The 24,315-nt window shown below is 64.5% G+C and overlaps 1 protein-coding gene across 19 annotated transcripts in view; it reads left to right on the top strand.

Annotated features, from left to right (window-relative positions):
* Positions 1–20,824, top strand: part of LOC142824327 (potassium channel subfamily T member 2-like) — a 49,728-nt gene extending 28,904 nt beyond the window's left edge. For 13 of the 19 annotated variants that reach the window (XM_075916176.1, XM_075916179.1, XM_075916178.1 and 10 more), the window contains 17 exons: positions 1,344–1,452; positions 1,903–2,011; positions 2,245–2,301; positions 4,536–4,685; positions 4,997–5,229; positions 6,853–7,066; positions 7,424–7,529; positions 7,851–8,023; positions 8,448–8,519; positions 8,947–9,078; positions 9,161–9,272; positions 10,379–10,480; positions 10,868–10,951; positions 18,226–18,354; positions 18,957–19,260; positions 19,938–20,022; positions 20,133–20,824. In XM_075916176.1, coding sequence (XP_075772291.1) covers positions 1,344–1,452; positions 1,903–2,011; positions 2,245–2,301; positions 4,536–4,685; positions 4,997–5,229; positions 6,853–7,066; positions 7,424–7,529; positions 7,851–8,023; positions 8,448–8,519; positions 8,947–9,078; positions 9,161–9,272; positions 10,379–10,480; positions 10,868–10,951; positions 18,226–18,354; positions 18,957–19,260; positions 19,938–20,022; positions 20,133–20,238 — 2,277 coding nt within the window. In that variant the 3' untranslated portion in view covers positions 20,239–20,824. Of the gene's footprint in view, positions 1–1,343; positions 1,453–1,902; positions 2,012–2,244; positions 2,302–4,535; positions 4,686–4,996; positions 5,230–6,852; positions 7,067–7,423; positions 7,530–7,850; positions 8,024–8,447; positions 8,520–8,946; positions 9,079–9,156; positions 9,273–10,378; positions 10,481–10,867; positions 10,952–18,225; positions 18,355–18,956; positions 19,261–19,937; positions 20,023–20,132 lie in introns of those variants that run through there. The other 6 variants (XM_075916177.1, XM_075916184.1, XM_075916185.1 and 3 more) reach the window with 4 other exon arrangements.
* Positions 20,825–24,315: the final 3,491 nt, after the last annotated feature.

The following is a 24,315-nucleotide window of genomic DNA, read 5'->3' as shown; positions in this document are numbered from 1 at the left end:
GTCCCCAGAGCGGGTTCCCACGCAGAGGACCCGAACTTCCCTAGGTCACGAGCAGAGTGACCCTGCTCAGTTTGCTCTTGGAGGGGGGAGAACTGTGACGTAGTGGGGGGGGAACTTGCTGGTTTCTATGGGTCTGTGGTAACCCCCACTGGCTGCCGCCGGTACCACAGCCCAGAAGGACAGGGATGGGTCGTTATGCAAAGAGGGTCTCTCAACCGGTCTGACCAGCTAACCCCCATGGAGAGGAACAAAGGAAGGTGGATGCTGCCCTGGCTGGGGGGCAGGGCTGGAGGAGAGTGAGTTAGTTTCTGTCTGGGAGCATGGAGGAAGCAGCCTCAGCAACAGGCTGGGGGGTTTAGAAGCTGGACCCCCCCCCCATATCAAGGGGGGCTGAGGCATCCTAGCCCAGCTCTGTAACCTGGTGACATCTGTGCTGTGCTGTATTCTGGAGAGGCAATAAACTCTCTCTGTTCTACTGGCTGGTGGAGTCTGTTCATGCCCTTTCGGGGGTGCAGGAGGCGGGGGACCCCAATGTGTCATCACAACGGGGCGGGAGGGGGGTTGGTAGAGGTCTGTAGCATCGTGGCTGGTGCAGAGCAAGTGAATAAATAAGAGTTATTTATTTCTTCCCATGATACAAAAACTGGAGTCATAACATGAAATGAGTAGGTAGCAGGATTAACACAAACACAAGGCAGGATTTCTCCATACACCACACAGCCAACCTGTGGAACTCCTTGCCACAGGATGATGTGAAGACCAGGACTTTAACAGGGTTCAGAAAAGAACGAGATAAATTCATGGAGGTTTGGTCCATCAGTGGCTGTTTGCCAGGCTGGGCAGGGCTGATGTCCCTGGTCTCGTGTGTCAGGGGCTGGGAATGGGCGACATGGGAGGGACCACTGGATGATCCCCTGTGCTGTTTACTCCCTCTGGGGCGCCTGGCATTGGCGGCTGTGGGCACAAGGACACTGGGCCGGCTGGGCCTTTGGTCTGACCCCGTCTGCCTGCCCGGATGTTCTATGGGTTACAGACGGTACCGGGGGGATTTGCTACATGGCAGCATCCAGAGCCTCGCCTGAAACGTGGCACCATCCTGCCAGGTGCTGCGCAGCCCCGACTGAGCTCGGGGGCTGTTGTGCTGGGACAGGCTGGCTCCTGGGCCGTGCGCTGCAGGAGCCGGGTTGTGCGATTCTTCCCCCCTGCAGGGCCGAGAGGCCGTGGGTTGCTGAGACCCAGCGGGGCTGTCGGGGTCTCTGCGTGGCACACTGCCCCGAGGGGCGGGGGGGAGGGGGGCATGGGCCTGGCCTGGCTGTGACACTCTGGCCTGTCTCCCACCCCAGGATCATCAGACCATCCTGCGGGCCTGGGCGGTCAAGGACTTTGCCCCCAACTGCCCCCTCTACGTGCAGATCCTGAAACCCGAGAACAAGTTCCACGTCAAGTTCGCAGGTGAGGTGCCTGCCAGCCACGTCCCTCCCGCCCGCCGGGCCTCCTCTGCCCCCCCAGCCAGGCCCCCTCTTTGTCCCACCCCTGCCGGGCCTCCTCTGCCCCCCCAGCCAGGCCCCCTCTTTGTCCCACCCCTGCCGGGACTCCTCTGCCCCCCCAGCCAGGCCCCCTCTTTGTCCCACCCCTGCCGGGACTCCTCTCTGCCTCCCCCCACCCCTGCTAGGCCCCCTCTTTGCCCCCCGCCACTGCTGAGCCCCCCTTCCCCCTGCCCTGCATCTGCTTCCATTGCACCCCCTCCTGACCCCGCCCCTGTGCTCCTGCTCTAGCCCCAGCACTGCCCTCCCACCGCCATGGCCCTGCTCCCACCATCAGGGCTAGACTCGGGGGGAGCTGGCCAGCCCCCCTGGGGCCTCCTGGCCCCGCTCCTGGCCCAGGTGTGTCTCCTCTCCCCAGAGCACGTGGTCTGCGAAGAGGAGTTCAAGTTCGCCATGCTGGCGCTGAACTGCGTGTGCCCGGCCACCTCCACCCTCGTCACGCTGCTGGTCCACACCTCGCGCGGGCAGTGAGTGGCTGGGCCCTGCCCACGGGCGCGGGGGGCCGGGCTGGTTGCCGGGAGGGTTATGGGGGGGATGGGGAGGAAATGCCATGGGGGATTTTGGGGGGGGGGCAGGAGGTAGAACCAGGGTGGGGAGATGCGCCCAGCTGCCCCTGCCTGCGGGCACAGGGGGCCGGGCTGGTTGCTGGGGGGGTAGGGCCGGGGTCGGTTCTCACGTGGCCCTTGCTGCTTTTGGACAGAGCCGCCCCGGTGGAGCCCTTCCGGCAGCGGCCGGGCCCCTGGCAGCCCCTGTGCAGGTACGACGGGGCGGGAGCGGGTGGGCGGCACGGGCCTGGTGTGCTCTCGCGGGGGCGGGCGGTGGGGGGAGGTCGAGGGCCGGGTGTGCTCTCGCGGGGGCGGGCGGCGGGGGGAGGTCGCGAGCCGGGTGTGCTCTCCTGGGGGCGGGCGGCGGGGGGAGGTCGCGAGCCGGGTGTGCTCTCCTGGGGGCGGGCGGCGGGGGGAGGTCGCTGGCCGGGTGTGCTCTCGCGGGGGCGGGCGGGCGGCGGGGGGAGGTCGCTGGCCGGGTGTGCTCTCGCGGGGGCGGGCGGGCGGCGGGGGGAGGTCGCTGTCCGGGTGTGCTCTCGCGGGGGCGGGCGGGCGGCGGGGGGAGGTCGCTGTCCGGGTGTGCTCTCGCGGGGGCGGGCGGGCGGCGGGGGGAGGTCGCTGTCCGGGTGTGCTCTCGCAGGGGCGGGCGGCGGGGGGAGGTCGCTGTCCGGGTGTGCTCTCGCAGGGGCGGGCGGCGGGGGGAGGTCGAGGGCCGGGTGTGCTCTCGCGGGGGCGGGCGGTGGGGGGAGGTCGCGGGCCGGGTGTGCTCTCGCGGGGATGGGCGGCGGGGGGAGGTCGCGGGCCGGGTGTGCTCTCGCGGGGGCGGGCGGGCGGCGGGGGGAGGTCGCGGGCCGGGTGTGCTCTCGCGGGGGTGGGCGGCGGGGGGAGGTCGCGGGCCGGGTGTGCTCTCGCGGGGGCGGGCGGCGGGGGGAGGTCGCGGGCCGGGTGTGCTCTCGCGGGGATGGGCGGCGGGGGGAGGTCGCGGGCCGGGTGTGCTCTCGCGGGGGCGGGCGGCGGGGGGAGGTCGCGGGCCGGGTGTGCTCTCGCGGGGATGGGCGGCGGGGGGAGGTCGCGGGCCGGGTGTGCTCTCGCGGGGGCGGGCGGGCGGCGGGGGGAGGTCGCGGGCCGGGTGTGCTCTCGCGGGGGCGGGCGGCGGGGGGAGGTCGCGGGCCGGGTGTGCTCTCGCGGGGGCGGGCGGCGGGGGGAGGTCGCGGGCCGGGTGCGCTCTCGCGGGGGCCGGAGGCGGGGGGAGGTCGAGGGCCGGGTGTGCTCTCGCGGGGGCGGGCGGCGGGGGGAGGTCGCGAGCCGGGTGTGCTCTCGCGGGGGCGGGCGGGCGGCGGGGGGAGGTCGCGGGCCGGGTGTGCTCTCGCGGGGATGGGCGGCGGGGGGAGGTCGCGGGCCGGGTGTGCTCTCGCGGGGGCGGGCAGCGGGGGGAGGTCGAGGGCCGGGTGTGCTCTCGCGGGGGCTGGAGGCGGGGGGAGGTCGAGGGCCGGGTGTGCTCTCGCGGGGGCGGGCGGCGGGGGGAGGTCGCGAGCCGGGTGTGCTCTCGCGGGGGCGGGCGGGCGGCGGGGGGAGGTCGAGGGCCGGGTGTGCTCTCGCGGGGGCGGGCAGCGGGGGGAGGTCGAGGGCCGGGTGTGCTCTCGCGGGGGCTGGAGGCGGGGGGAGGTCGCGGGCCGGGTGTGCTCTCGCGGGGGCCGGAGGCGGGGGGAGGTCGAGGGCCGGGTGTGCTCTCGCGGGGGCGGGCGGGCGGCGGGGGGAGGTCGAGGGCCGGGTGTGCTCTCGCGGGGGCGGGCGGGCGGCGGGGGGAGGTCGAGGGCCGGGTGTGCTCTCGCGGGGGCGGGCGGGCGGCGGGGGGAGGTCGCGGGCCGGGTGTGCTCTCGCGGGGGCGGGCGGGCGGCGGGGGGAGGTCGAGGGCCGGGTGTGCTCTCGCGGGGGCGGGCGGGCGGCGGGGGGAGGTCGAGGGCCGGGTGTGCTCTCGCGGGGGCGGGCAGCGGGGGGAGGTCGAGGGCCGGGTGTGCTCTCGCGGGGGCCGGAGGCGGGGGGAGGTCGCGGGCCGGGTGTGCTCTCGCGGGGGCCGGAGGCGGGGGGAGGTCGAGGGCCGGGTGTGCTCTCGCGGGGGCGGGCGGCGGGGGGAGGTCGAGGGCCGGGTGTGCTCTCGCGGGGGCGGGCGGCGGGGGGAGGTCGAGGGCCGGGTGTGCTCTCGCGGGGGCCGGAGGCGGGGGGAGGTCGAGGGCCGGGTGTGCTCTCGCGGGGGCGGGCGGCGGGGGGAGGTCGCGGGCCGGGTGTGCTCTCGCGGGGGCTGGAGGCGGGGGGAGGTCGAGGGCCGGGTGTGCTCTCGCGGGGGCGGGCGGCGGGGGGAGGTCGCGGGCCGGGTGTGCTCTTGCAGGGGCGGGTCCACAGAGCAGGCCCCCCCGCTGTGATGCCCATGGGTGGACTCTCCCCCCAGGGCCGGCCCCGCCTCGCCGGAGCAGTGGCAGCAGATGTACAGCCGCTGCTCGGCCAGCGAGATCCATCACGTCCGGCTGGGCGACAGCAAGTTCCTGGGCCAGTACGAGGGCAAGAGTTTCACCTACGCCTCCTTCCACGCCCACAAGAAGTGAGCCGGGCTGGGGGGTGGCGCCTCGTGCAGCGCGTGTTCCTTCCACGTGCACGGCGTGCTCACACACTGCTGCATACCCTTGCACGTGCATACACATGCTCACACGTGCTCACATGCTTGTGGACATGCTTTCGCACATTGGCGCACACACTCATGTTTGCAGCCCCCCACTTGCCTGCCCTTGCACGTGCACAGACACACTCACACCCTTGCACTCCCTCGTGCTCCGAGCAGGCTTGTGCACATGCCTCCTTCCACTGGCCCCCGGGGCCGAGCCTGCTGAGCCCTGCTCCTCGGCTGCCCGGCAGGTACGGGCTGTGTCTGATCGGCGTGTGCCAGGAGGACAAGAACATCCTGCTGAACCCGGGGCCCTGCCACATCCTGGCCTCCTCCGACACCTGCTTCTACATCAACATCTCCAAGGAGGAGAACTCGGCCTTCGTCCTGCGCCAGCAGGAGCAGCGGCGCCAGCGCCGGCTGCCCACCACGGCCTACCACGGCCTGACCCGCCTGCCCGTGCACAGCATCATCGCCAGCATGGGTGAGCCCCCGCGGCCCCTGGAGCACGTGGGCGGCCGCCCAGGAGAGATTCACGTGCCTCTCACAGCCGGCAGCCTGTGTTTCTGGTGGTGGTGCACATCGGCACATGCCTCGGTGCACAGCACAAAATGTATTCCGCACATGGTTGGCAAAAATTAGAGGGAACACCTGTGAGCTCCTACATTGGCCCCTGCCTCCCTACCCATCGCCCCACCCCAGCCAATCAGCTCAGGGCTCTGTTCCCCAACCAGCCCTTCAGACCTCTCCAGCCAACCACCTCCAGCCCTTCCCTCAGCCAATCAGCACTCAGTACCAAACCCCACACTTGTCCACTAATGCCCCACTGGCTCCTCAGGTCTAAGCCAATCACTGCTCAGCCAATCCCAGAATCCTCCACCAATGCCCAACTGGCCCATCATGCCTCCTCAGCCAATCATCTTTGAGCATGGGGCCTACCAATCACCAGCTGGCTTGTCACATTACCCTAGCCAATCACCATCCAGCACTGGACCCGCCCCTCCCTTATTGAACCCCAGCTGCTCTGTCACACCTCCCCAGCCAATCCCCACCCAGCAAGAGCCCACCACTTCCCTGGCCAATCCCTAGCCAGCCCTTCATACCTTCTCAGCCAATCATCGCGCAGCATGGGGCCCACCAATCCCCAGCCAGCCCTTCGCCCTCCAGCCAATCCCCACCCAGCAAGAGCCCACCGCTTCCCTGGCCAATCCCCAGCTAGGCCTTTGTCCTCCAGCCAATCCCCACCCAGCAAGAGCCCACCGCTTCCCTGGCCAATCCCCAGCTAGCCCTTTGTCCTCCAGCCAATCCCCACCCAGCAAGAGCCCACCGCTTCCCTGGCCAATCCCCAGCTAGCCCTTCGTCCTCCAGCCAATCCCCACCCAGCAAGAGCCCACCGCTTCCCTGGCCAATCCCCAGCTAGCCCTTTGTCCTCCAGCCAATCCCCACCCAGCAAGAGCCCACCGTTTCCCTGGCCAATCCCCAGCTAGCCCTTCGTCCTCCAGCCAATCCCCACCCAGCAAGAGCCCACCGCTTCCCTGGCCAATCCCCAGCTAGCCCTTTGTCCTCCAGCCAATCCCCACCCAGCAAGAGCCCACCGTTTCCCTGGCCAATCCCCAGCTAGCCCTTCGTCCTCCAGCCAATCCCCACCCAGCAAGAGCCCACCGTTTCCCTGGCCAATCCCCAGCTAGCCCTTCGTCCTCCAGCCAATCCCCACCCAGCAAGAGCCCACCGCTTCCCTGGCCAATCCCCAGTGAGCCCTTTGTCCTCCAGCCAATCCCCACCCAGCAAGAGCCCACCGCTTCCCTGGCCAATCCCCAGTGAGCCCTTTGTCCTCCAGCCAATCCCCACCCAGCAAGAGCCCACCATTTCCCTGGCCAATCCCCAGCCAGCCCTTCGCCCTCCGGCCAATCCCCACCCAGCATGTGCCCAGCTGGCCCCTCAGGTGGCTGGGATGGTGGCGGCGCATGGAACGAGTTTGCTGGGGCTCAGCCTGCTCCTCCTGGGGACGTGGCGCCAAATTGCCCCAGCTGCCCCATGCGGGCGGGGGGGGCAGCTGGGCTCGGTCCTGCCCCTTGAGGGGGTCCTGACCCTGCCCCCGGCCGTGCAGGGACGGTGGCCATGGACCTGCCGGAGTCCGGCAGCAGCCCGGACAGCGCGGACGGGACCACGCTGGGCCTGCCGGCCGACTCCGAGAGGCCCCGCAGCATCGCCCCCGTGCTGGAGGTCGCGGCCGCCTGCCGCAGCCCCACCTTCGAGCTCCTGAGCGACCCCTCGGAGGACGAGGCCGGGCTCTCCGACGACGACGCGGCCACCTCCGGCGCGTAAGGCCCCCCCCCGCCTGCTGGGGCCCTGTGTGACCGGACTGAGCTGGGGGGCCCCCGACAGGAAGTGTTGAGTGGAGGGGAGGGCGGCTTTGCCTGGATCCGGGGCTGTGACCCCCGCAGCATGGGGGCCCTCGGGGGCTACCAGCGACAGCCTGGGCATGGGGGTGCACCAGTGCACCCTGCCTGTGACCATCCCCACTGAACACCGCTGCCCCCGCCACCTCCAACGTGCCCAGCCTGGGATGGGGGGTTGTCCTGGCTCCACGGCCCTATGAGGAGCGAGGCCTCGCATTGGGTGCCAGCCTCCCCCTCCCCCTGCCTCCAGCTCCTCCCCCCTCTCTCTTGCTCTTCCAGCTGGGTGAAGGGTTACCCCCCCACCTCGCCCTACATCGGCAGCTCCCCCACCCTCTGCCACCTGGTCCGGGAGAAGATCCCCTTCTGCTGCCTCCGCCTGGACAAGGTACCGCCAGGGCCGGGCCCACGCAGGGACACTGGCCGGCCCCCCGGGAGGCTGCAGGTGGGGGGCTGGGCGCAGGCCTGGCAATGGGGGCAGGCGCTACCCGCGGCCTGTCCGGGACACAAGTGGGCAATGGATGCTGCCCCCCGTCCCCAGACCTCTAGGCCCGGGAAGGAAGAGGCAGGGGGTGACTCCCCACAGTGGGCCCCAGCTGGGGGAACAGTGGGTTTAACCCCCGCAGTGCTGGCCCTGCCCGGGGACTCAGGGGGCCCGGCACCGGCACACAAAGGGGCTCATGCCCCTGGGAACCCGCTTGCCCCCCAGAGCTGCCCCCACTGCCCCTACGAGGACGCCCGCGCCTACCGCTTCCAGAACAAGCTGCTCATCCTCTCGGCCGAGAGAGCCGGCAACGGGCTGTACAACTTCGTCGCGCCGCTGCGGGCGTATTACCGGCCCCGCCAGGAGCTCAGCCCCCTCGTGCTGCTCCTGGAGACCGCGTGAGCGACCACGGGGCCCTGGCTGGGCGGGGCAGGGCTGTCAGGGATCAGCAGGGGTGCTGGGCTCACATGGGTGGGGGCAGTGGGGCAGGGTAGAGGCTGTGTGGTGTGGGCATGCGGGGTGGGGGCAGTGGGGCAGGGTAGAGGCTGTGTGGTGTGGGCATGCGGGGTGGGGGCAGTGGGGCAGGGTAGAGGCTGTGTGGTGTGGGCATGCGGGGTGGGGGCAGTGGGGCAGGGTAGAGGCTGTGGGGTGGGGGCAGTGGGGCAGGGCAGAGGCTGTGGGGTGCGGGGTGGGGGCAGTGGGGCAGGGCAGAGGGGACAGAAGTTGGGGGACCGGGGGGGCGGGGGCAGTGGGGGGGCTCTGACCCCCTCCCCAGGCCGTGCCGCGTGGGGCTGTCTCTCCACTCTCCCGCTTTCCTTGCAGGCCCGAGACCCATTTCCTGGAGGCCGTGCGCTGGTTCCCCCTGGTCTATTACATGGTGGGCTCCATCGATAGGTGAGTCGGCGCAGCGCAGGGGTAACGGCCATGGCCCCGGGGCTGTGGGCAGAGACCCCCGCCCGCCCAGCCCCCAGGGAACCCGCCGGCCCGGCCCCCAGGGAACCCGCCGGCCCCCAGGGAACCCGCCCGCCCGGCCCCCAGGGAACCCGCCGGCCCCCAGGGAACCCGCCCGCCCGGCCCCCAGGGAACCCGCCCGCCCGGTGCCAGCCAGCAAGGGGCTGCAGGGGCACCCGGGGCTGGGGCTGTGGGCAGAGACCCCCGCCCAGCCCCCAGGGAACCCGCCCGCCCGGTGCCAGCCAGCAAGGGGCTGCAGGGCACCCGGGGCTGGGCCGGGGGTGGCCTTGGAGGCTCCCAGCCTTGGGACCGGGGGCCAGGTGGGGGCAGGGGCGTGGGCCTGGCGTAACTGTGACCCGCTGGCCCCCAGCCTGGACGACTTGCTGCGCTGCGGGGTGTCCTTCGCCGCCAGCGTGGTGGTGGTGGACAAGGAGAGCTCCATCGCCCAGGAGGACTACATGGCCGACGCCAAAACCATCGTCAACGTGCAGACGCTCTTCCGGTACGGGGGCGGGGGCGGGGCTCCCGGGGGCAGTGGGGCCCAGTGGGCGGAGCTGGGCTGACCTGTCTGTGCGCCCAGGCAGGCTGTTCCCCGGCCTCAACATCATCACGGAGCTGACGCACCCGGCCAACATGCGCTTCATGCGCTTCAAGGCCAAGGATCGCGGCGCCCTGGCGCTGTCCAAGCTGGAGAAGGTAAGAGCCGGGCTGGCTGTGCCCTGCCCCCCGCCCCCGCTGCACCCCTCCCCCGCTGCGCCCCACCCCCGCTGCTCCCTGCCCCCTGCCCCCCGCTGTGCCCCTCCCCCGCTGTGCCCTGCCCCCGCCCCCACTGCGCCCCTCCCCCGCTGCGCCCTGCCCTGCCCCCCGCCCCCGCTGCCCCCCGCCCCCGCTGCGCCCTGCCCCCGCCCCCGCTGCGCCCCTCCCCCGCTGCGCCCTGCCCCCGCCCCTACTGCCCCCCGCTGCGCCCCTCCCCCGCTGTGCCCTGCCCCCCGCCCCCACTGTTCCCTGCTGCGCCCTGCCCCCTACCCCCACTGCCCCCCACTGCGCCCCTCCCCCGCTGCGCCCTGCCCCCCACTTCACCCCTCCCCCACTGCGCCCTGCCCCCCACCCCCGCTGCGCCCTGCCCCCCGCCCCCACTGCCCCCCGCTGCCCCCTGCCCCCGCTGCACCCCTCCCCCGCTGCGCCCTGCCCACTGCCCCCCGCTGCGCCCCTCCCCCGCTGTGCCCTGCCCCCCGCCCCCACTGTTCCCTGCTGCGCCCTGCCCCCTACCCCCACTGCCCCCCACTGCGCCCCTCCCCTGCTGCGCCCTGCCCCCCACTTCACCCCTCCCCCGCTGCGCCCTGCCCCACACCCCCGCTGCGCCCTGCCCCCCGCCCCCGCTGCCCCCCGCTGCGCCCTGCCCCCACTGCACCCCTCCCCCGCTGCGCCCTGCCCACTGCCCCCCGCTGCGCCCCGCCCCTGCTGCCCCCTGCTGCGCCCCACCCCCACTGTGCCCTGCCCCCACTGTGCCTGACCGCATCCCGCTGTGCCCCGCCCCCACTGCCCTCTGCCCCCATTGCACCCTGCCCACATCCTGCTGTGCCCCGCCCCCACTGTGCCCCGCCCCCACTACGCCCTGCCCCCACTGTGCCCTACCCACATCCCGCCCCACCCCACTGTGCCCCTCTGCACCCCACCCCCATTGCACCCTGCCTGTATTCTGCTCTCCCCCGCTGCACCCCACCCCCGCCCCACTCTGCTGTGCCTTGCCCCCACCCTGCCCCGCCCCGTCTGCCCCCCGCTGACACGCTCTGTCCCTGCAGAAGGAGCGGGAGAAGGGCTCCAACCTGGTGTTCATGTTCCGCCTGCCCTTCGCCGCAGGGAAGGTGTTCAGCGTCAGCATGCTGGACACGCTGCTCTACCAGGTACCAGGGACCCACCCGCCCCCAGGGTCCTTCCCTCCCTGCCGGGCAGCTGCCCTGGGGATACCCTATGGCCTGTGCCCAAAACCCCCACCCCAGCTGCCTGCTCCTCCTGGCAGCCCCCCACTCCAGAAAAAACCTTCTTCCGGACAGCCGGCCGTCCCACGTACCCCCGCTCCTGGCCCCCCCAGACCTGGGATTTGCTGGTCTGTCCCCATGCCCACTGGGACGCGCCAGCCTGCAGCCCTGGCAGGGGCAGCCCAGAGGCCGTGAAGTGGGTTAGGGGCCAGGCTGGCCACCCGGAGCTGCCCTTGGAAATCCGCCCCCTCCTTTCCCTGGGGAATGGGGGGAGCTGGGACAGCCCTCGTTGACCCTCCCCCTGCCTTGCAGTCCTTCGTGAAGGGCTATATGATCTCCATCACCCGCCTGCTCCTGGGGCTCGACTCCACGCCAGGCTCCGGCTTCCTGTGTGTGGTGAGTACCTGACCGGGCACCTGCCCCTCATCCCGGCATCTGGGCAGGTGTGACTGCCTCCCTCTGCCTGCCTCTCCTCACTCCTCCTGTGCCCCCCTGCTCTACACAGCTGGCTGGGCATCCCCGCACACAGCTCGCTGTCTGTCTGTCCATCCCCGCACACAGCTCGCTGTCCGTCTGTCCATCCCCGCACACAGCTCGCTGTCCGTCTGTCCATCCCCGCACACAGCTTGCTGTCTGTCTGTCCATCCCCGCACACAGCTCGCTGTCCGTCTGTCCATCCCCGCACACAGCTCGCTGTCCGTCTGTCCATCCCCGCACACAGCTCGCTGTCTGTCTGTCTGTCCCTGCACACAGCTCGCTGTCTGTCTGTCTGTCCCTGCACACAGCCGTCCTTCTCTCCATCCAAGGGTTGATACTTTCCTTTCTGTTTAGGTAAGAACTAGAAGACTTAGCTGGCATTGCCCGGGTCTGGGGCCAGCCAGGGCTGGCTCTGCGCAGCAGGGGCCACACAGCACGGTGGGAGGTTGCTTCAGGGGGCAGCCCGGGGTGGCAGGGGCTGTGGTGCCTGGGGTTGTGGCACTTGCCGCCCCCTTGTGGTCGTTCATGGGCATTACGGTCCCGGCTCTCACTCCCCTCCCTTTCCGTTTGATGTAAAACACTCTGGGTATGGCTGCACTTGCACCCTCTCTCGAGATGCAAATGAAGACATTCGAAATTGCAAACGAAGCCGGGAGTTAAATATCCCGCGCCTCATTTGCATATCTGCGTTGTCGAAGCAAAAACACGCTCCTCTGTGTTTAGGCAGCTAACAAACAGCTTTATTAATTAATAAAGCACAGCATGAGCCAAACGTGGTCACAGCAGAGCCGGGCCCAGTAAGGCTGCTAATACAATCAATCCTAGTATCTTTATACCCTTAGCCAAACAGTCTGACGTCAGGGCATCCAATTACAGAAATCCTCAATTAAATTTGGAAAAACAAAGCCTTATCAACAAGATGGCGGACAGGTACGAGGGAGTACATCTCCTGTCCCAACCAGCCCAATTAACACATACCAATAGCCCATCCTGTAGGCCTCTTCTCACGGGGTGACAGAAAGTTCACTCTGGTCTACGTGCTTGAGAGAAAAGCTGAAATGGTTTTTGATATACAAGATGGCTTCTAGCTAAACATAAAATAGCTTCTACAACTCCCCCCTTTTAGCCTTTTAAAGGCTAACCTTGAAACCATTTTATACCTCTATTTTCCATTAAGTATTTATGTACATTTCTTGTTCCTTTCTCTGCTCATCCTATTTTAACATCACAAGTTCCACATTCCCTTTGGTAAGGGTCTGTCTTGTGTTTTCCAGAATACAAGAAATAAAGCAATTGATTAGCAAGAAACAAAAATAGGCACAAAAGAATATAGCCAATACTAAAACTATACCTTGCAAAATCCAAGTTCCCACATGTCCAAACCAGCCTCCCAACCAATCCCAGAGGGTCCAGTCTTCCCCCTGCCTTAGGCGTTCCACAGTTATTTTCAATCTCTGAGGCATCTTCCTCTACTTCTTTGCTGGTGTCAGAAATATACCCACAGCATTCTCTTCTTACTAAGGTACAAACCCCGCCCTTACTAGCTAGGACATAATCTAGGGCCATTCGGTTTTGGCTTTTTCTCACCCTGGCTCCTGAACCATTACATGTCTAGCAGTACTTTCCAATTGGGGTCAGGGCTAGGCGGATATACCCTGGGTTAGTGAACCCTTTATCCTGCCAAGTATCATTTGGCTTAGTTCACTAAACAGTGTGCCATTCATTTGAGTGTTGTTTAGTGGGACTGGAATCATTGGGATACCTCCTTCTGAATGTACAGGACTGTGAGCACATATCCAGCAACCTGTGGAGTTAAATTCTTGGGAAACTTGGTTCATTAAAAGCATAAACACATTTGAACCATATAGGTTATAACTGCTAGTTTTAAAAACAAGATTAAGCATAAGCTCAACACGAATTGTTTGTCCAGCCTCATGCTGGCTGTTCTTCAGGACTTCGTAGTTTGCTTCACCTATCGCTGGCAGGTTCTTCTGGGCCGCGGCTGGTACCTTGGCCTCGGTCTCTTAGGATCATCTGCTTCTGGGCCTGGATTGCCGGTACCAAGCCTGCGCTGATCCTCATCTACTTCTGGACCTGGGTCTCTGGTACCAGGTCTGCGGTGCTCCTTGTTGGGGCCAAGCTCTGTAGGGGCTGGAACGGGTTTGCAGTGGGATGCGTGGATCCAGGTGGGCAATCACTTGCACTTTACAGCAGTACGGGTGGTCAGAAGGACTTGGTAGGGACCCTTTCACCTGGGTTCCAGGGCAGTCTTCCGCTGGTGAACTTTCACGCAAACCCAGTCTCCTGGTTGTAGTTTATGGCACGGCTCAGTCGGGGCCTCTTGGAAGGCGTCTTTAACCTGTGAATGATAAGACTGTACACACCTCATAAGTTCTTGACAATACTTGACTATGCTTCCTTTAACAAGTGTGGCATCAGCCAGGTCAATGTCTGGGCTGCTTTACAGTCTCATAGGTTGGCCACATGCAATTTCATGTGGCCTGAGTCCAGTTTTCTGATTAGGAGTGGCTCTCATGCTCATTAGGGCAATCGGGAGTGCTACTATCTATGTTAAGCCAGAGTTCTCACATATTTTAGCAAGTTTGTTCTTTAAAATCCTGTTTCATCTTTCAACTGCTTCTGCGCTCTCCAGGTGTCGTGCACAGTGCAGTGCTTGTCTGGGAGAGTAGTACTTTTCCAGGTTTTTTTGAACAATTTGCCCAGTAAAGTGGGTACCTTTATCACTGGAGATCACAAGGTGTATTTCCCATGATGGGATGTAATGATTTAGAAGTTTCTTTGCCACTGTGATGGCATCAGCTTTCCTGCAGGGATAAGCTTCTACTCATCTCAAAAACAAGCAAACGTTAACCAGCACATTATTCAAAAGATTGACATTTAAGCAATTGAATAAAGTCCATTTGTAAATTCAGAAATGGTCCCAAAGGCGGAGGTCTGGTTGCCAGAACTGTCTTTACAGGTTTACCCACGTTGTGGGCTTGGCAGACAGGGCAAGCCAGACAGTAATCTTTGGCTGCTTGGGAGAATTTGGGAGCAAACCAATTTTGTTTTAAGGTTGCTACCATCCCCCCTTTGCCAATGTGCGACAATCCAGGGAGCACGGAGGCAAGGTGAGGTAGCAAGACCACTGGGGCAACAATGTGGCCATCAGAGCTGCACCACAAGTGGTCTGGGTGCAAGGTGCACCCTGCCAGTCTCCACTCCTGCTTTTCCGATTCTGGGGCTTGGTCTCGCAGGAGGGCCAGTTCTGAAAGAGACGGCGTAGGAGCTGGCGATGGTAGGAGAGAAGGGAAAAACAGCAGGTAGAGGAGCAGATTTCACTACATTCCAGACAGTCCAAACTGCATAGCCTGCTGCTAAAACTCTACTAGAATTATAAAGGCAAGAACCATTTATATAAAGCACAATGTTAAGATTATTCAAGGGACTTAAATTATTCTTTCATTAAAACAACAATATTGTACACACAACCATGTTAGAAATACATATATCACAATCAAGACACACACAAGACAAATCTGGACAGAACACAGAACACAAACTTATTATGTCATGACACAGAACCATGGGGGTTTTTTTTTCTTCAGTTAATTTTCAGCTGATATTAGCACTTCTTGATGATCTAGAAGACAAAGAAAACATTTCTACCCCCGTCGGGGTGGCCCATTATAACTTAAAATACTGCCTAAGATCTGCTAGGGGAACTCCATGGGCGAGTGAGCTGTAACTTTCTGAGAACAAGAGAGCTTCATCGGTACTCGTGACCTTCCACTCTCTTGAATTACCTCTGAGTTGCTAGCCTTCCTTATCAGTGGCATGCTTCAGTTTCCCTCTTGTACTGCAGACCAGGCTTTTTTTTACTGCCACAGAAACTCTTAGAACAAGGTGCTTGCTAGTTACTATTCCAGCAAGCAAAAAGGTTTTCCTTTCCTGAAAAGAATCACATGCAATGTTACAGACTTACTTATGGGGGACAGTGCTCCCCCCCTTCCAGAACAGACAGGCAGTTTCCAGACACACACAACCTTGGATCTGAAAGCAAGCCAAAAGTGCTATCAGCTCAGCCTTGAACAGAAACACTGGGAAGTTTCTGGGCTTGGATTTTTTTAAACAATAATTAGGTTCCTTGGAAGACACATTTAACCCTTAGGGTGCAGGTTTTACAAATTTACAATGTATAGATTCTATTCTTTTATGCGGTTAACCAATTAAGTTTCAGTAGAATTCCTTATTTTCTCTTTAATAGATTTAACAAAGTGTCTGTAGCCAAATGTTTAACTTGACTGTTTCATTGCTAAGATGATTAAAAGAGGCTGCAAGAAACCAGGAGTCATTTCTTAAAGCAGGGGGTTTTTTTCCCCTCCCTCTTAGGATTTGGAGGAACACTTTCCTTAAACTGTTAAACTTATTTTAAACTTTGTGTTTTGCTTTGGATCAGGCAAGTTTGTTACAGGAGCCGTGTTTCCAAAGGGAAGAGCTAATTCCTTTCAGTTATTTTTCATGTTTCCTCTCTATCTGTGTATGCGTTATAAAGAGGGATAGAGGGGTGATGTTGTGCCAGTTTTTCCCCCCAAGCTTGGTTGATATGGGTGTGCCAACTGAGAATTTTCTTTTCTTTTTTTTTTCCACTTCTTATGCATTATTTTTGCACAGAGGTGCTGCAGCAACTTTTAAGTTACCTGTCTTACTGCAGGGAGGATTTTTGCTTTTCTGAGCTTCACTTTTATCCCTCAGGGCTTTAATTTTTCTTCTTTTCAAATTTGTTAAATGCTTACAGGTCCTTGGACTATTATGCATGTACAAGCAGTATACAGGGGTGCCTTTTGGCAGTGTGGGGGGGATGTTTAGACTAACCCCCACCTAAACTAACTTTACACACTCCAAAGAAAGGGTCTGCCGGGTCTAGAGTGTCAGACCTTAGCAGCTCATGAAATAAGGGGAGTCGTCACTCCCTCACATATCCGCTGAGTCTCGAGGTTCAGCTGACCCCCCCCCCTCCTTGCGTTCAGAGCTCCCTCATGGGAGAGCCCTGGTGCAGCTGGGATCAACTCAAGTCTCAGACCTATGCAGCGGCATTCATTCTTCACTCATTACATTCATACTCATTTTCCACACACAATTTTTTTTCTCCTTTTTCACATTTTTCCTACAGTTTCCACATTTAGATGCATCTTTATTTATTGTCCAGTTCCCATGGGTGTTTCTATTAAGTGGCGCTGCCCTAAGACACCCGGCACTTAATATCAGACTTCATTAGGATCCTATATCAGAAGGCTCTTATCATAAAGGCACTGGAATTCCTGTAGACTGACCTACCCCCATTTTCTGCGCGCGCTTAATTCTGTAAGGCACCGAACTAAAAGTCCGCCTGCTTACACCTTCTGCAAGTCACCGAATCAGAATCCGCCTGCTTGCTCTGCGAGTCACCGAATCAGAATCCGCCTGCTTGCTCTGCGAGTCACCGAATCAGAATCCGCCTGCTCGCTCTGCGAGTCACCGAATCAGAATCCGCCTGCTCGCTCTGCGAGTCACCGAATCAGAATCCGCCTGCTCGCTCTGCGAGTTACCGAATCAAGAATTTACCTGCTCGCACTGGTCCCCCCATTTTGGTTGCGAGGCACTGGACTCAAGGTCCACCTGGCTCGCAGGGGTTTCCGGCGCCCGGCCCGGCAGAACACCACGTCCTGGCGCCTGGAGACAGCCTGGCGGAATGGGGTACTATGGCCTGGGGTTAGCCTCAGAGGTCAGTACTACGCCCACAAATAACAGAGAGAGACAGCAAAGCTTCCCCACAGTTCCGTGTGCCGAGAGAGAGTAATGGCACCACACCAGCTTTTAGCGTCTGAACACAGAGGGTCCAGCGCATGGCTGCCTCACTAGAGACACCGGTGTGCCCTTTTGGAACTGTGACACATAAGACAGGCCTAATAGACAAAGACAGACACAGACAGACAAAAATGTTAGCCGCTCCACAAAATTGAATTCCGTAGCTCCCCTTACCCCAATGCCGGCCGTCGCTCCAAATCCCAAGCCCTCAACCAGGAGATTTCGTAACAGGTATCCCCTTACCTTCTATTGAGCGCTCTGAGAGGTTTGGAAGTGGAGTGCCGGTCCGTCCATACGGGCAAGTGGCGCGTTAGGAATCTCGGTGGAACCTCCAAATTCGAATAGGTGAACACAAATATTATTTTAAAATGTGACTACTACTGCAATAATTCCTAATAAAAACAAAATGGTTAGTACTAACAAAAGATGACAAGATCATGGGAAATCATTAAGGTGGGCAAAATCTCTACTACTCCTCTCCAGTCTCTAAACCAGGGCTACTCAACATGTGGCCCGCAGCCTATTTGCTTGTGGCTCGCGGTGCAGTTTGGGTTTACACGGGGCTCAATATGGATGGGATCTTTTGAACATAGTGATGCTTCTCTCAGGCAGGGTGATGTCGAAGCAAATGAAGACATTCGAAATTGCAAACGAAGCCGGGAGTTAAATATCCCGCGCCTCATTTGCATATCTGCGTTATGGCGCTACTTCGAAATAGCAGGCGCCGTTACGAGCGGTGATTTCGAGAGAAAACCCGTCTCTCCAGATAACTTATTCCTCGTACAATAAGGTGGGCGCGAGGGTTCCTCTCGGCTCAGTGCTGCCGTCGGCCAGAAACGAGGGTTTTCAAGTGCCTCAGTAGCTGCTGTCATGGGAAAAGCCCCTCCTCCATCTGAAATGCCCCCAATTCATCCCCACAAACACCCTTGGTATGACGGTCCCCTCAGACCACCCTCCCTCTGTCCGTCCGTCCGCACACAGCCCTCCCTCTGCCCGTCCCCACACACAGCCCTCTCTTTGTCCCTCTTTCCGTCCGTCCGCACACAGCCCTCCCTCTGTCCGTCTGTCCGTCCGTCCCCACACACAGCCCTCTCTTTGTCCGTCTGTCTGTCCATCCCCACACACAGCCCTCTCTTTGTCCCTCTTTCCGTCCGTCCGCACACAGCCCTCTGTCTGTCCCCACGCACAGGCCACTGCCTCCCCCCAATCTTCTGTGTGGGTCTCTTGCTCCTCATCCCCCTGCAGGTGCCTGGGGGGTGCTGGTGCTGCTCTGGGGGAGGGGACAGGAGCTCGAGGGGTTGGGGTGCCCCTCCCCCACAGGGTGACCCCATCTGTCTCCCGCGCAGCTCAAGGTGACGGAGGACGACCTGTGGATCCGTTCCTACGGGCGCCTCTACCAGAAACTCTGTTCCAGCACGGGCGACATCCCCATCGGCATCTACCGCACCGAGAGCCAGCCCGCCCCCTCCGCTGAGGTGCCCCCCGGGGAGCGGCCCCCCCAGGGAACGTGTTCGCCCCCCCACCCCCAGGGAGCAGCCCCTCCCAAGAGAGCATGTTCATCCCCCCCCCAGGGAACGGCCCCTCCCAAGAGAGCATGTTCATCCCCCCCAGGGAGCGGCCCCTCCCAAGAGAGCATGTTCATCCCCCCCAGGGAGTGGCCCCTCCCAAGAGAGCATGTTCATCCCCCCCCAGGGAGTAGCCCCCCCCGAGAGCATGTTCACCCCCACCCCCAGAGAGCCACCCCCCCAGGAGCATGTTAAGCCCCCCTGAGAACAGCCCCCCCCAAGGAGCTTGTTCATCCCCCACCCCCAAGGAGCGGCCCACCCGGGAGCAAGTTCACCCCCCACCCCCAGGGAGCAGGGCCCCCCATCTGCTGGAGCCTTCTACCTGGAGGGACCAGAATTGGTCCCGATCCATCCTGCCCCCCCACCTCAGGGGCAGGGCCCCTCCAGTCTACGGTTATCCCCAGGACAGGTGTGGGGGATGGGTGGGGGCAGGGGCGGGTGTGGGGGCTCCCCTGCCCCTATCCCCAGCACCGCAGGGCCCCCCCGTACTAAGTCTGCCTGGGCCGCCCCAGCGGCAGGTCTCCGCCAGCGGGGAGGACTGCGAGGACCCGCTGGAGCCACACGACACCCTCGCCTGCCATCTCGGGCACCGCGACTCCGTGCCCGGCGACCAGGCCGAGCACCCGCTGCTGCGCCGCAAGAGCATGCAGTGGGCGCGGCGGCTGAGCCGCAAGGGCGGGCGCCTGCCCAGCAAGACGGCGGCCGAGCGCATCAGCCAGCAGCGCCTGACGCTGTCCCGGCGCTCGGAGCACCAGGAGCTCAGCGCCCTGGTCAAAACCCGCATGAAGCACCTGGGCCTCTCCGCCGCCGGATACAGTACGGGGGGGCAGCCGGGCCGGGGGGGGCTTTGGGTGCGCGGGGGGGGACGGTGGGCAAGAGGCCGGGGGGGCTGAGCTGGGGGGGGACGGGTGGACTGGGCCCAGGGGTTGAACTGGGGGAGGGTCCGGAGCAGGCTGGGCCGGGGGGCTGAGCTGGGGGGGACAGGTGGACTGGGCCCAGGGGTTGAACTGGGGGAGGGTCCGGAGCAGGCTGGGCCAGGGGGCTGAGCTGGGGGGGACAGGTGGACTGGGCCCAGGGGTTGAACTAGGGGGAGGGTCCGGAGCAGGCTGGGCCGGGGGGCTGAGCTGGGGGGGGACAGGTGGACTGGGCCCAGGGGTTGAACTAGGGGGAGGGTCCAGAGCAGGCTGGGCCGGGGGGCTGAGCTGGGGGGGACAGGTGGACTGGGTCCAGGGGTTGAACTAGGGGGAGGGTCCGGAGCAGGCTGGGCCGGGGGGCTGAGCTGGGGGGGGACAGGTGGACTGGGCCCAGGGGTTGAACTAGGGGGAGGGTCCAGAGCAGGCTGGGCCGGGGGGCTGTGCGGGGGGGGGCAGCCAGGCTGGGCTGAGGGCCTGCACTTGGGGGGCAGGTGTCTCGGACTAGCTGGGTCCCGGGTCCGAGTGGGGGTGGGGCGGTTCGGGGGGAGGCGGGTGTCTCACGCCCCTCCCCCGTTACAGTGGAGGTGATGGATCACGACAACACGCTGTCCTACATCCTGCTGAACCCCTCGCCCGCCACACGGCTGGAGCTCAACGACGTGGTGTGAGTAGAGCCCGGCGCCCGGGGGGGACCCCACCCCCCACCCTCTGCCCCCTCCCCTTTGGGGGGCTGCCTGCCTCTGGGCCCCGCAACAGCTGCCTCCTCTCCCCCAGGTATCTCATCCGGCCTGACCCCCTCACCCTGGTCTCCCCCGGCAGCCCCGGCCGCAAGGCCAGCGTGAGCCGCGCCGAGGACCCGAAGGACAGCACCCGCCTGTGACCCCGCGCGGGAGCCGAGCCAGCACTGTGACCCCTGCACCCCCGCTCCGCAACGCACTGCCAGCCCCGCGGCCTGGGCACCCGCGGGCACCACCCTGCCCCCTCCTGGACTGGCACCGGGGCCTCTGTGGGGCCGGTGCATTCCTGTGTCTCCAGCCAATCACTGCCGCCTGATTGGCCGGTGTGCAGTGCCCCTGCTCCCCCCCCCCGCAGCTAGAGCCCCCCCAGGAGAGCCGGACTGGCCTGTGCCCGCTGCCCAAAGCTTCCTGGCACTGGGGCTGGCTGGGGCATTTCTCGCCCAGCTGGGCGTGGCTGTCTGCGTCTCCCCACGCTGGGTGTGGGTGGGAACGGGCTGGAGGGGGCTGCACAGGCATCCCTCCCCTGCCAGGATCCAGGCTGGGCATGTGGGGAGATGCACTGGGGAGCCCCCCCCCAGCTACTGGTGGAATGTAGAGCTCCCCCCTGCGCCCCGCCCAGCCGACTCGGGCCACGGGCCTTCTTCAAAGCGGAGCTGTGGCCGGCTCTGGTCTCACTGTGAACACGGGCTCCTAGATGTACAGATACAATAAAACTCCAGAGGCTCCCTGGCCACGCGCTCGGTTGGATGCAGGGAAACAAGCGGAGGATTTATTATACACCAGCTGAGGAGTGACACGCGGGGGTTACCCTGGGGAACGCTGGGTAATTAACGACACGGTAGGTTATAGTCAGCAGGTGGACGGAGGAAAACTGAGTTGCTAGGTGGAGCAGCAAGACGCAATGAGCACAGAAGCCAATAGAACTACTAAAGGCTACATGGTATCTCCGCCCATCGCATGGAACAGCTCAGCCATAATATCCAGGTGCCTCCTGTTCAAATGCCAAAACATGTCAGCACAACAGTAATAACATCTTAGTCTGCAGAGGGGATGATGTTTCCACAGCAGGCGGGTCTGGCCTTGAGTTGGTGCCGCGCTTGGTCCTCAGGCTCATTATCTAGGAGTGAAGCAAGACAGTGAAGCAAATTGAGGAATGTTACCAACTGGAGTCCTGGCCGAGTGTCCTACAATGTGGTTGCTATGGTGCCCAGGGTTGTTTCACTGCCTGCTCTTCTTATCCTGACTGTAGTGTTCCCAGGCCTTAATCCTAGAATGGAGTCATGCTGTTCAGAGGCCTACTAGCGCATTTAGGGCTGCCTCAGTTTACCCTACACGCCCTTAGTGTGGGGCAGCAGCCCTCCCCTTGTTCACGCGTCTCGCCATATTTCCCGGGCCCCCCAAATCACCATGATCACAAGAGACATTTGGCAGTGACCTCCGCAGCCACCCCGGCGACCACACAGCCGGGCCACGCCACCCCGGGAGCCACGGCGCTCGGGCAGTGCCCGCCAGGGTAGGGGTGCAATGCCAACGTTACAGCCAGGCCAGGCCACGCCACCCCCAGGAGCCACAGCGCTCGGGCAGTGCCCCCAGGGTGGGGGTGCGATGCCCACGTTACAGCCGGGCCACGCCACCCCCGGGAGCCACGGCACTCGGGCAGTGCCCCCAGGGTGGGGGTGCGATGCCCACGTTACAGCCGGGCCACGCCACCCCCGGGAGCCACGGCGCTTGGGCAGTGCCCCCAGGGTGGGGGTGCAATGGCCACGTTACAGCCGGGCCACGCCACCCCCGGGAGCCACGGCGCTTGGGCAGTGCCCCCAGGGTGGGGGTGCGATGGCCACGTTACAGCCGGGCCACGCCACCCCCGGGAGCCACGGCACTCGGGCAGTGCCCCCAGGGTGGGGGTGCGATACCCACGTTACAGCCGGGCCGGTAAAGCCGTGTGTTGCTTGACCATGGGGGCCTAGCTCCAAGCGTCTCCCCACGGGCCGGCTTGTGCCTGCAGGCTCCAGCCTCTGGCCAGGGGGCAGTTGGGGGCAGGGCCAGGACGAGAGGGGCCCCCCCTTTGCCGCTCTGGAGTGAGTGGGGCTGGGGCATGTTCTCTGCCAGGCCCCTCCCCCCACAGCAGCTGGAGGGCTGGACCCTGCCCCTGGTAACACCCCCCTCCCGGTACCCCTGGGGCCTCGTCTGGGCAAGCGCCTCTTTATGCCACTGCCTGGGGAGCTGCCTCCGCGCCCGCCCTTCCGGGGCGCCTGGCACCTGGGGCCCCACTCAGCCTCCCCCAGCCCAGGGCAAGAATGGCTGGAACCCAGGAGAGGCAACTCCTGAGCAAGAGCCCACTGATCTAGTGGGTGCTGGGCTGCGGGGAACTGGGGGGGCAGCAGGGGGCGCTGGGCTGCGGGAACGGGGGGGCAGCAGGGGGCGCTGGGCTGCGGGAACGGGGGGGCAGCAGGGGGCGCTGGACTGCGGGAACGGGGGGGCAGCAGGGGGCGCTGGGCTGCGGGGAACTGGGGGAGCGCAGGGGGCGCTGGGCTGTGGGGAACTGGGGGGGCGCAGGGGGCGCTGGGCTGCGGGGAACTGGGGGGGCGCAGGGGGCGCTGGGCTGCAGGGAACTGGGGGGGCGCAGGGGGCGCTGGGCTGCAGGAGGGGGTCAGGGCCGGGGCTCGCCGGGTCCCTCCCCCCCGGTCGCTCCGCCGGCAGGAGGCTGCTCCGGGCTTCACGCCAAGCGGCGCCAGGTCCCCGGGTTCGGCCCCTGCCCCCCGGGCCAGGGCCCCGCTCAGCCGGGCTCGTTCACGCCGGGGCCGCTCCCGCTCTGGCTGCGGCCGCCCGGGAGGAGCCTGGCGGGCTGGGGGCGGGTCTGGCCCCCCCCCGGGCCTTGGGCAGCTCGGCCCTCGCGCAGGGTGGGGCGCCGTGGGGGGCCGGCTGCGTGTTCGCTCGGGGGCCGCAGGCACCGCGGGGCTCTGTGGGATCCGAGCGTCCCATGCGGCTCTGCAGTGACGCGGGGTGGGGGTGTGCCTCAGTTTCCCCAGGTGCTGCAGCACTATTTGCAAGGGGGGGGGCGGACGTGGCTCACTGGGGCGGCTCCTGCAGCCTCTCGCTTCCTGAAGCCCAGGGGCCAGCTCACAGCACCTGGGGCTGGGAGGAGGCGGGCGAGTCAGTTTCGGCTGGTAGGGGGAGGGGAGGGGAGTGGGAGCCCCCCCCCCCGGGAATACGGCTGCCTGGTCCCGTCCCTGAGGCCCAAGAAACCTTCCCCTCCACTGGCCGGATGGGGGTGCAGGGTCGGGGACCTAGTGCTTGGGCAGCACGGTGGTGGCACCCCCAGCCCTGAGCCCCCTCCCCCACCCCATGCCCAGAACACCCCCTCCCCAGACCCCTGCCCTGAGCCCCCTCCCCCACCCCATGCCCAGAACACCCCCTCCCCAGACCCCTGCCCTGAGCCCCCTCCCCCGCCCCAGGCCCAGAACACCCCCTCCCCAGACCCCTGCCCTGAGCCCCCGCCCCATGCCCAGAACACCCCCTACCCAGACCCCTGCCCTGAGCCCCCTCCCCCGCCCTATGCCCAGAACACCCCCTCCCCAGACCCCTGCCCTGAGCCCCCGCCCCATGCCCAGAACACCCCCTACCCAGACCCCTGCCCTGAGCCCCCTCCCCCGCCCCAGGCCCAGAACACCCCCTCCCCAGACCCCTGCCCTGAGCCCCCGCCCCATGCCCAGAACACCCCCTCCCCAGACTCCTGCCCTGAGCCCCCTCCCCCGCCCCATGCCCAGAACACCCCCTCCCCAGACTCCTGCCCTGAGCCCCCTCCCCCGCCCTATGCCCAGAACACCCCCTCCCCAGACCCCTGCCCTGGACTCCCCCCAGACCCCTACCCCAAACCCCCCTCTCCTCTGCCCTGACCCTGCACCCTCCCACAACCCAGCCTCCTGCCCTGAACCTCCCCCCCCCCGACCTGAGTGCCCTCCACAAACACCCAGTTACCGGTGCAGGCCTAGCTCAATCCCCCCCCCCCTCCGTCCAAGCACCTGCCACGGCTCTCGGGCAGTGCCCCCAGGGTGGGGTGCGATGGCCACGTTACAGCCGGGCCGGTAAAGCCGTGTGTTGCTTGACCATGGGGGCCTAGCTCCAAGCGTCTCCCCACGGGCCGGCTTGTGCCTGCAGGCTCCAGCCTCTGGCCAGGGGGCAGGTGGGGGCAGGGCCAGGACGAGAGGGGCCCCCCCTTC

Source organism: Pelodiscus sinensis, unplaced genomic scaffold, assembly GCF_049634645.1.
Source record: "Pelodiscus sinensis isolate JC-2024 unplaced genomic scaffold, ASM4963464v1 ctg90, whole genome shotgun sequence".
Classification (NCBI taxonomy): domain Eukaryota; kingdom Metazoa; phylum Chordata; order Testudines; family Trionychidae; genus Pelodiscus; species Pelodiscus sinensis.
This window is presented reverse-complemented; position numbering and strand designations above follow the sequence as displayed.